This window comes from Dermacentor silvarum, chromosome 3 (genome assembly GCF_013339745.2).
Source record: "Dermacentor silvarum isolate Dsil-2018 chromosome 3, BIME_Dsil_1.4, whole genome shotgun sequence".
Classification (NCBI taxonomy): Eukaryota; Metazoa; Arthropoda; class Arachnida; order Ixodida; family Ixodidae; genus Dermacentor; species Dermacentor silvarum.
Window position 1 is genome coordinate 79100494 of NC_051156.1, and position 12039 is coordinate 79112532.

The following is a 12039-nucleotide window of genomic DNA, read 5'->3' on the forward strand; positions in this document are numbered from 1 at the left end:
AAGTCATCAGAACTGGGTGTTGTGGTAGCTTATGGGCTTTCAAAGCTCACAGCACAGCCATTAAGTGAAATACAATCCAAATGCATACTGTTTCCACATGGCAAAGTTCCAAATGCACACATTGTGTTGTGTTTGGTTCATCCAGGCACTACCCATTAGTAATAGCACCAAATGTTTTTGAACTGCCTGCCTCACAATGACTTACTTTAGTTTAAATGATTTGTAAAGCTCCGATGAAAATGACTGAAAGACTTGTTGAACTCTTTCTTAGCAGTGAATTTTTGTTGCATGTAAATATCCCTTCTCAGGACTCTTGCACTTGGTTTAATGAAGCAAGTCTGTGCCCAGAAGCTTCTGGTAACTGCTCCTGTCTGTTTGCTGTGTAGTGCTGAACAGTGCTTTCATGCTGAATTATCAAAGAAAAGCCTGGAAACTATTTATCGTTAAATTTTGTGTTTTCTTTCATCACTGGTTTCACTTTTACTATGTTAATGAGCATCCTGTATGGTGCTTGTAGGGTTTCAATGGCTGTTATGATAGAACACTAGGTACATATTCCAAAATACTGCTTTGATTAGCATATGTAATGCATGGAACAAAATTCTCTCAATTTATGTTTATCGCTATTGATGCATATGTGCACATTTATTGTCTTATTAGTTAATAAAAATTTGTCCTACGGACAAAGGTTCTGCAATATGGGAGTACGATTCTTGCTTTTTTACAATTCTGTTTTGTACAAAACATTGCTCATCTTTTAAATTTTCTCATATTTTACATAGTGTGCATATGTAATTTGCACTATATTGCAGTTGCAAACTTGGCAGGCCTCAATGTCTAATGTTTGTTGTACTGCTCCTGGAAATTATTTACGGAAACGTAACATCAGGGCATATTTCATTCGTTACATATGTTTGCAGTAGTCCGCATTGAAGTGGACAACACGGCCGCTATTTTGCCAACTGGATGGGTGGATGGTGATCATTGTAAGTGGCCAGGCAATTAACATCCTAAAAGCATTGTGCGAGATGCGATGCGTGCAGACCCTCCAAATGGATCTTTCACTCGTTACAAAATAGTCCTCTTTAGGCTGGAATGTAAGTACTACCTTCTTTTTATGAATGTATGAATTATTGGTAGTGAGTGTGAATTATTGACATCACATAGCATAACTAAAAGTAGTTGAGTGAGAAAAGAAGTTCCCTGTATAAATTCATTTGAGAAGTCTGCAACACAGGGATATCCAAATAGATGTGCTCTAATACGACCCACAACACGTGAGGAAAAGTGCTCTCCCAGGTTGGATAGTAGAGCTAATTGCGCTGTGTTATAAACTTTAAGGGAGAGTGTGCAGCTGTTCTTGTTTGGAACATGACCCTTGATGCCTTTTTTGCCCTCTCTCCCAGTTTAGTGCGCAAAATCTTGGTCTCACAAAAATGACAGACAGACAGTCGCCACATTAGACGCAAGCATTGTCTCGCTTGTGCTTCGGAAAATTATAGCTGCCCTCTACTCGAAAGCTTGTGCTTGGTTTATTCCTTATCTTTTTCTCACGACAAAGAAAGGGTTATGTACGAAACAAGAACAGCTGCACACTCACCCTTTAAACTGGGAACACGGTGCTAGTGGCACCACTGTACAACTTAAAAGAGTGCTTTGCCACCCGCTCACGCGTTGCAGGTTATACTGAATGCAATATTACGCTTGCCATCTGGAGCGACTAATGTTTTTGCTACAAGGAATGCACCCAAAAGTTTGCTGCTCCTCATTCCGACTTTCTTGTGAGCTATTTTGCAGCCTCGCACAAGAAGGCACGTAGTTGGCTGCCACAGGCAGAGGACACTGACAACGTTCGTTCGTCTGGCGATGAAGCTAACACTGCAGCACCATGCGTTTTCATAATCCTCTTTAATTGAAAAATGCTACCTACTGAGGTGAATGACAAGCAAGCAATTTGTTTACCACAAGCTCCCAATGAAGTTCATAAGATTACGCTAGTTAAAAATTAATGCAAGGTAACTTAATGTGTCCTGTGTTTCGTGCTTTGACACGGGCAAATGTAGTCAAGTGGTTTGTCTCAGAAATGCAGGAGTACGCATTTGAAATAGGTTGTTAATACCAGGCCCGTAGCCGGGGGGGGGGGGCGAAGTTGTGATCTTTACCGAAAATAATTGCTGAAAAATGGGTGCTTTCCTCACATAGTCAAGGCCATCAGCAAGTGCCCCTCCCCCCCCCCCCAAAAAAAAACTTCCTGGCTACGGGCCTGGTTAGTACTTACAACCATTTCAAGGCTAATAAAAAACCTGCAATCCTAAGTACTTATGCTTGCATGACTCGTTAAATTTATCAAGTCACATTTGTTATGTTTAACACCAGATTATTCTTATGCTGCATATAAAAAAGTTGTATGGTAAAATTGTCTTGAAGTTTGAGCTGCCTCTTTCTTTTTAGCGGAGTTGATATTAAATATGTTAGCAGTTCACCTATGTCACACATAAAGGTACTTTTTTGCAGAAAGAGGTCGTGGGAAGCGAAAGAAATTTTGCAGAATATATTGGAGTGACACAAGTGATGAGAGCGGTCTAGAAGACATACCTTGCAAATCGCAAAGGTAGGTAACGTTGTGTCAGCCTGCTTTGTACTAACTTGGCATAGAACTTCTAGTATGGCGTACTTGGGCATGCAGACGTGCATTTATGAAAAGGTGATGCATTTAAGATTACAAATACTTTCTATGATTTATAATAGCAACATGCTAAGAGTCTGGCAACTTATTTTGCTTAAAGCTGATTCCTTTAGGCTTTTGACATTTTGTGCTACTACTTCAAATACATTACCCGCTGTGGTAGCTCTGTAAATAGGGTGCTGTGCTGCTGGTTTCCAGGTTGCGGTTTGGTCATTGACTTGTTGGCCAAACCCGCTACGATGGCTTAGCGCCTATGGTGTTGAGCTGCTAAGCACAAGGTCGTGGACATAGTGGCGGCATTTCGATGGGGGCGAAATTCACGAACACGTGTACATATATGTAGGTGCATGTTAAAGAACCACAGGTGGTCACAATCAATCCAGAGTCCCGCACTATAGCGTACATCATAAGCATATCATGGTTTTGACATGTAAAACCGCAGATTTTTAATGGGCCACATTTCTTTGTAAACAGAACTTTAAAGCACCAGTGTACTTAAACTTATTTCATGCTTAAATAACTCGAGGGTTAAAATTATTCTCGAACTGTCTGCTATAGCATGTCATATATAAAAGGTGCAGATTTATCCGCTGGGACATAGAGCATAATGCTATTCGACAGGTTAGCACAGTATAGTGGTTAGTAGGCAGCATATCAGCTGCATCCTTTTTATATTCCTATGTTTGTGGATTCAGGTTTATTAGATATGTCTTCCCCCAAGGCTTTAAATAATTTCGCAGTAAATATCACTACTAATTAAAGTAGTACATGTGTATGAGCAATGCAAAAACATTGCCTTGGTAATAGGAAAAAAGGTGCGAACACATGCACACATGTTCTGCCTGTTGTCAACTCGCCCAGCAACAAGTTCTGTTGGGCTTCATTATTTTGGTATTTTGTTCGTTGTACTTTTCCTGACTGCCTTGCATATTGCATTCTGCCTTTCTATTTCAAGTGCAAGGAAGTCTACCCAAGGAAACCATGCAGTTCTTTTTCATCCTGGAGAAAATGCAAAGGAAAAACATGACAGTCTGCCTAGTGCAAGCACTTCCCAGATTAATGCTACCCGGTGCAGCGAGGCCAGCATTTCAGCAATTGCCAATAGCAGTAACATAATCTCAAGTCATTTTGGACCTGAAATAGGGAATGACAACTCCATTTCCCAGGAGCTGGGATGGAACCTTGCGTCAAATCAAGTGGTACAGGATCGAACAATCACTGCTAGGAGCAGTACCAACTTTAAAAAAAGGTTTGCTCAGTTATGCATGCTGAAGATGAATCGTGCAGCATGTTAGCATCTGTCCTAGCTGTCAAAATGTTCATGACTCCTGTCTTGTTTTATTTCAGTGCTTTCAGACATTTACGTAATAATGAGAGGCGTGAAGACTGTAAAACATCAAAATGAAAGGTTGCTAGCAGCTCTTAGTATTCCAAATAAAAATGGTGAAATGGGAGTGGCCAATTGCAACCTGCCCTTGGGGGACATGGAAAATCTGGCTACCTTGGAGTCCAGGCTGAGCTCTGATCCTGCCTTTTGAACTCATGTTGTAAGGTTTATAAAATTACAGTACGTGGTAATTTCTATAAATAACTTGTGTTGGGTAAAGCTAATGCTTTTCTATGCATGGTGAAGTGTCCGCATTATTATATCTACTATTTCTGGCTTCACGTTTTTTGTTGTATGCGCAATAGTCTCTAGTTCTTTTTATACTATGGCTGTTTACATTTTTTGCTGATTTAGTGTGTGCAAATTCCTGTAATTACAATTTTAACTTGAAAGCATACTTGTTTAGTGTGACTTGCTGTTCAGCCTTACGGTTTATGGGGGCTTTCATTCCTGCCTTAGTTCATTCATTGAATAGTCATGTTCCATGTATGGCTGCTTTTTTTTAGTCCAGATACGACGACTCTCACTCATTGGGGGTCGGGATTTACTGCAGGCATTCTGCGCGCTATCTTCACAGACGACTTGGGAGCAAAGTTCAGCACACTAGGCCAGCGGCAAAAAAAAGAGCCTAAGAGACTTGCACGAGTACAGTGTCATTGAAGGTAAGGTTACAGAGCTGCACTTTGTCTGCGTCAGTGTGGCGACTTACTCTCAAAAATGCGGTGTTTGGAATTTTTTGAAAATTTTGGACAAATTTTATTCATAGAAAAAAAAAGTCCGTGAGACTATAACTATAGCCGGGTGAATGACAATTCTCTTTCATGAGCCTTCCTTCACCTTGCAGTCTTCTGCAGAACAGATTTGTCACAAAATTTTATTTAGTGTATGTCGAGTAAACCGCCTTTAGCTTGCAAGGTGAGCTTTGTCTGCCCCGAAGAAAATTTCGCAGCAGTGTGCGGTGGTACCAACGAAAGAAGTGGAGTGGGTGCATGGCCTTAGTGGCTGATTGGATTGGAGTAGTTTTCCCTTCAGCTGCTACATGCATGCATGTCTTACATAACATTATGTAATTGCAGAACTGTCAGTATCAGATAATGGTTTGAATGTCAGTTGGAAAGCTGATATTGTGTGCTATTCGCATTGTCTGACTAGGTGTTTTGGTATTTCAGAGGCGATTCGAAGTGATCCTATGTGTGCAAATGCAACAACCCATGCCATTCGTCAAGCAGCAGCTGCCCAGGCTGAAAAATTGCAGTCTGCGAGCGGCGAAGAGGTCAGCATGTTACATTGAGCTCGCTATTCAGTTAATGTTTATACAGAAATATTCTTATGTTATTACCTAGGTAATGTAGCCATTTACATCCCGTTAAACTTGGCTGTTGGTTCTATATAGGAGTCATTGCAGTGCACAATATAAGATTAATGCTTTGTCTTTCTAAAATGTGTTTCTGCCAACTGTCATCAGCGATGTAATTTCCAAGGACCATATATGCATGCTGTTTCAACACCATGCATTACTGTGGTCATAGGGAAGTATACTTTCTGATGGGTTCTAATTTAGACCAGTAAATTTTGGGAACCTGAAGTAGAGACTAGAATGCAATTATTGCAGTTACAATTGACGTTCACGACTGCTTGTTTACGGGATGCAACGTAGTGGTAAGCTACAATAATTATGGTTCATTTCCAGGCACCAAAAGGAGGTAGCGCATGCTTTGGTGGAACATGCATAAACGTTTCAAATTATAAAGTGAGTTATACGAGTATTGTTCCACCATTCTTATGCCACCAATTTATTGATGGTCTTTCTCCACGTCTCATATATATTTTTTTCACCCCTAAGTTATGGTGCTTGTTTTGTTGTCTATTTTTTCTTATGCCATTGTGCATGCAGTCTTGTGACAGCCACTTGAAACCTGGCGGAAAACAAGCTGCTGTGCATCCTTAGTGCTAACTGAGTTCATAAAAAAATTTCAGTTTCACAACTGCTATGGTTAACATGCACAACATCACCCTTGTGGTGGTTAAAGTGGTGTGTGCATTAGAGAAGCTATACTGTTCTATACCCTTGAAAGCTGACAATGGGGTAAGGCCTTTTTCTGTTTATCTAGCGTCATTGCACATTTTTCTGCAGCATGTCAAATGCCAGTTGCATTTGTACATAAAGTATTTAGTCTCTCTTTACTGGTTTTGAGTGCTCTAGATGAGCCTGCCTTCTTTTTTCTTTTTTCCTGATACAGGTCAGCAGGCTTCAGAAGACACTGGGACTGTCACCGTATATTCTAGTCACTTTACATAGTTGGACAAAAATAAATTTTTTATGTTGCCGATTTTTCTGTGTCTTGGACATTTTTTTATAAAAGGCTGCCTATGGACGAGCAACATCGCAGTATTTTGAAAAGGCAGCTGCATATTTCCTACAAATTCTAAGACAAGTCACCGGTTCCATGAAAAGCATACATATACCAGCAATCTGAATTAGTAGACAACATGCAAATTATTTAAAAAGTTTTTGCAGATATTTCCTTGGGAAAGCAAAATAAACCTTCATACGTAAGTTCTACATGTAGTCTAACTAAAAGCTTGCCAATACTTCCCCAAGACGAATACGGAGGGAGCATTATCTTGGCTTCAGGAGTGCTTGTGGAGTTCTAAGGCTATTGCTCCGCTTGTACAAGCCAGATTGTAGACAACCTCTTGGCTTGAATAAGCCCAAATGTAGACGTCTTCTAGATGGGTTTGTGCTACCTGGGGTGCAGTGCGGGGTGAGCTAAGCAGCCAAGCTTCGCCGCCTAACCGCGGCCTTAAAATGTGTCAACTCGTTACTGCGATGCGCGTGTGTGCGGGTTTCGGCGCTTCTTTGTGCGCGGTATCTGCTAGCTGCCGCGTACGTGGCGCCAATCCCCTCGTACGGTTGTGTGCAGTAGGTCGCTTACTAAGCGCGCACTGTGCAGATTTGCCGGTACGCTCCGGGCCGGCGTCTGTCTCTTTGCGCCCACGTACGCCGCTGATTGTGCAGGCAGTGCGAGATTGCTGCGCGTACTGCGCAGCTTGGTGAGCCAGCACCCGTCGACTTTTGTCTTTTAAGAAACTCTTTAGATTACCGTTCATATTACCGGATACGCCTTCACTCGACCCTTGGCGGGCAGAAAACGATGCGGTTGGCTTGACGAAACATAAATTTACGCGATAGCGTTGACGGTGATAGGTCACGGGAGCGTAGCGCGGTGGCTGTGTTATTTGCTGAGACAGCGACTACGCCTCCAATGCAAGCACTATGCAATATCTATATAGTCGGCGCTTGTACACTATTATTCGGCTGCCCGCTCTGTGCAATGGACGCCTCCACTTGTTTAATGTTTGTTTTGCTGCTGCGCCATTGCGTGCAAATATTCAGTTTTGATTTCTAGATACCAAATTCATACAAAGTTGCCCTTCCAAACTCAGGATCTTATCTCACTTGACAGTGTGATCCTACCTTGCACGAGTATTAACTCAATTCCTGCTGCTTGTCAAAAAAAGAATGCCTGGCTGATCAACCCAAATCTGATAAAAATGTGCTTTAGGTGCACCATTGCCTATTGGAAAAAGAGATACTACCTTGGTATTCTATGTCAGTGACGCACATTAATTATGCATCCTCTTGACTGAAATAATTTGTCTTAGAAGCCATTCAGTTTAGGTGATCAGTAAACATTGAAGCGATCCTATGGCGGCCTGCAAATAGCAAAATCGCTTAAGTGCATAGGGGCATGAGTTGGGTAACGCCTTTAGTTGTAAAGAGCAAAGCCTGTTAAAATATAAAATTTTTGCAAGCTTAGTTTACCAATAATGTAAGCTGAACAACATACAAAACAGCGTAGCAGCGGGAGTAATCCCATATTAACTTGCGGCCAGCTGTTGCATGCTCTATGTGACATCGCTATGTCTAATTTTCCACTTGTGTTTCAAGACTGCAGCCGTTTCATTGCCAGCTGTGCGGATGAAGCAGCTTCATAGCCGGACATCAGCCGCCTTCTAGCAGTTCCCCTTTTCAGCAACAGAGGCCTAGGTATCCTCTTACCAAGTTTTTTTTTTTACCCTGTCTCTTTTACCTGCAATGGGTAGTTTTGTGGCTTCAGTTAGAGGAATTGCTGTGACACCTATTCCATGGGACAGAACACATATATAGGCATGTGTGTTCCAGTAAGAAAATAAAAATACTGAAGGAATCCAACGTGACATATTTCAGGACAAATGTATCATGTAAATTAGTATATGACAAATTAAAAAACGACAAGACTTTATGCACAGCGTGCAGATGTGTGCATCAGAATAACGACGAAAACCTTGTGCAAGTTTAAAAAAGCATTCACTGGCTTCTTTTGTGTGGCATTATTATCATTGTTCTCTATCACATAATTGCAAAACTGTGCTCTCTAGTATTGCTTGGTTAAAAACACAGTTCAAATACATCATTTTCACCACCGTCATATGCATAGAACATATGCATAGAAACAGAGTGGAATTTTAAAAAAATTGCTTTGCTTCACCGACCTTAATTTTAGGTCCTTCTCAAGTTTTCCCATCTATTTAAAAAAAGTATCACGAACACTTTCCAGGATTTACAGGCAGCTTGAGCACATTGTGCCAGATTGTTGCGAAGCCAAAGAGGTCCCAGTGTTTATAGTGGTGTCTGATAAATGCAACTTTCTTGAGTGATGCTTTATGCTTATTACCAATTGGGTGAAGCAGTAGCGTACCCAGGATCTCTGACAGGGGGGGGGGGGGGGTTGACAGTTTGCCAATACCATCTAAATAGCACTAATTTCAATTGCTTCACGGGAACTTGTCAAAAATGCGCTTTTTGTGAGTGTGCAGACGATTACGCGTCTTATATCTTAGTTGCAGTACTCAAATGCGCAAGGAAAGAAAAGGGGTTAAACAAAAGAGGGGGGGTTAAGTCGGCCTCAGGGGGGGGTTACAACCCCCGAAATCCCCCCCCCCCCGTCGGTGCGCCACTGGGGTGAAGTCATGATTTTAGCAAAATGTTGTTTTCCAGGCAAATGGCATTTGATGTGTGTCCAAAGAACCACACTTTTTAATACAGTTGCTCATTCTCCAAGTCCAGTGCTTGGTATTGTGAAATGCATGTACCTTTTAACCATAGTGTTTGGCCTTCAGCTGAAGGTAGTATTGGCACGTTTGCATGCACATAAAGTAGCATTAAGACAAATGTGAAAAAACAAGTGATAACACGACACAGCTATGTATAAACATTTTCACATGAGCAGATCACTCGGCGCAATCCTTAGGAAAGTAAGTAAATATATAATAACGTGCTTATATGATAAACAGTGCCGATGTTTCAGGAGCATGGCCTTTTACCATCATATACAATAACAGCTCGTTATCCAGCATTATAAAACTATTTGCCTTATTCGTGTGCAACTCCTCTAAATTTGAAAATTCTCGTTGATTGCATTAGGAAGGTTTTGGGAATGTCTTGAGTCACTGCCAGAATTAAATTTGTAATTGGAGCCGTCGTATGTGTGATAACAAAAAACATTTTGGAATCAGTTGACTGTTATGCAGTATGCTAAGTGTGCATATTAGAACAGTCACTTATATTTTCATTGTAGGCATGCATAAAGTGTGTATGTACACATCTTGAAGTCGTAGACAGTGAAGTTTTTTCAGATGTGTGATTGTGTGGATGTGGTCTAGAATTTCTTAGCAGTACATTAAGGTTTGAAACAAAGAGAAAAATATTGTTCAAACAAAATGGTTAAAGTTTACTCTTAAAGGGACGCTATAGAGAAACAGGAAGTTCAGCTGTAATAAAAGAGGAACCTTCAGGAATGCTTGTAGTTTTTGTTGGGTGCAAAAATATGAGTTATTAGCGGATAAATTCGTAAACAAAGACCAAATATCTCTTCCTCAATTTCTCTCACCCCAGATTTGGTGCTGAAGCAGTGTCGTCACATATTACAGATTTCATTGCTCTCAGCGAATCAGAATGCGCCACGATACGTCACCGCTTGCGCAAACGGCCGAGGCGCTGGCTGCATCATGGCCGCTGCGTTTGCGTTCGCCGCGATGGATAGCGTTGCTGCCGCTGAACCTTGCAACGAAGAGCTCGCCAGGGAAGCAGGACTGCATTTCAGCGATATTCAGTGAAACGGAGCGCGAAATGATCCTCCGTGCTCGAGCGGTAGGTGTTTCCGCGTGCGATGGCAGTGAGCTGCCGGCCGCGCCGGCGGAAAGCAGAGCTTTGTTTTCGTCGACGGAAGCGAAGCGTCCGGTCCGCCAGGCGACGATGTTCCCGACAGAACAAGCATAGAAAGTTGCGCACGTACTCGGTATGGTTATTTCGTGGCTTTATTTATGACATTCAGCACTAACCAAGCCGCCAGTTTGCTGCTGCAGGGGCACCGGTAGGGGGTTTGATGAAGGCCGCATTGAGGGAACAGCTGCTCGAGTAAGGACTGGCCTCTGGGGCACGCCAAGATACTTTCTGAGGGCAGGATTATGTACATAATCCGAGGGCGAGAAATGCAGAGAGCACACCAATGGTTTCTCTGGCTCTTCTGACGTTTTATCATCGGCAGAGCACTGAGCCATTGCGAACGCCTAGGAGCCGGGGCCCATCGCGCGGCACCACATGAAAGGACACAATCGGGTCAACACTGCCGCTGCCCCTGAGCAAGATGTGCCTTGGGCCATTTATACAGCCCTCAACACTACACACACGAGGAATTTTCTGGCTGTTTCCCACGAAGTCAACGTTTTTCGAGCCCGGTGCCGCCGCCTACGAGCAGAAAAGAGAAGTACTGCATTATGACACTAACGCGCACCGACAGTGAACGCTTTGGTGGTCTCAGCACTACGACGCCTCGATGCCAGCATTCGAAGGGACGCTGGCATCAAGAAGCACTACCAAAGCCACCTAGGTGGCGTTCACCGTACTCAGCACAGCGGAGCGTGGCCTCCGCAATTAGCTCTGAAAATGTTTCTGAAGTTGATCGCGGAGGCTGCAATTACGACGCGCTGTACACGCTGATTTGACTCGGTGACGATTCAGTTACGTGCTTTGTCTTGCGCGTTGTATTAGTGTGTCAGTTACGTGCTTCGTCTTTCGCGTTGTGCTAGCGTGTGCAGCGTAGTGCAGCTTCCATATGCACGACGGTTGCTCATGGTCATCGACGTTGGTAGTCGTGATGGAGGAGACGTGCCACCAGGCGTCAGCGTGGGTGCATCAACGCCTAAGGGCGCTTTAGCCACAAAACACCAATAGACATTATATATCAAGAGCCACGCAACACGCAACCAAACACTAGAGCGGAACAGACGCGCGCGATGATCCATGCAGCAAAAACGAAACTACGAAACTATCACGACCGGATGTAGCGCCATGCCATTTTTTTTATTTATTTAATTTTGCGCGAAACTTGTACTTCCTCGCTTGAAACGGTTTAAAAAGTTGGCAAATGCTGTTTATGTACGTATAAGGTGTATTTCATTTTGCTTTTTATTAACAGCGATAAATCGCTCTCGACCAATCGCGACCGGCCTGCGTTTGTAATGTCCGACGTCACGAACGTGTCGTGCGGGAAATTCGAAAGGGCGTCAGCATCTATCCTTCAGTTTTTCGCTATTTTCTTGCTTATTAAACACCTGTTTGCAGTAAGATTGATATGATTGTGATCGTGAAAGGATAATCTACCATTTAAGCTCAACTTCCGGTTTCTCTTTAGTGTGCCTTTAAGAACCTTAAGCACATTTGGATGACTTTACAGCACACGGAATATACGGTATCGCAGCTACATCCTGCCTGCGCAGGGATACTGTATGTTCACAAGCTTTCACACAACCTGAAAAAGGTGGCCCAGCGATACGACGTAAAAGTCGTATTCCCCACACCTAACAGGCTGTCCAAGCTATGCACAATGACCGACCCAGAGGTAAGAAAGGAGCAAGCCTGCGC

The 12039-nt window shown here is 42.8% G+C and overlaps 1 protein-coding gene across 1 annotated transcript; it reads left to right on the forward strand.

Moving 5' to 3' along the window:
- Nucleotides 1-910: 910 nt before the first annotated feature.
- On the forward strand, nucleotides 911-1916 carry LOC125944277 (uncharacterized). The gene is made up of 2 exons (XM_049664622.1): nucleotides 911-998; nucleotides 1798-1916. The coding sequence occupies exons 1-2, from the start codon at nucleotides 911-913 to the stop codon at nucleotides 1914-1916; spliced, it is 207 nt and encodes a 68-aa protein (XP_049520579.1).
- Nucleotides 1917-12039: the final 10123 nt, after the last annotated feature.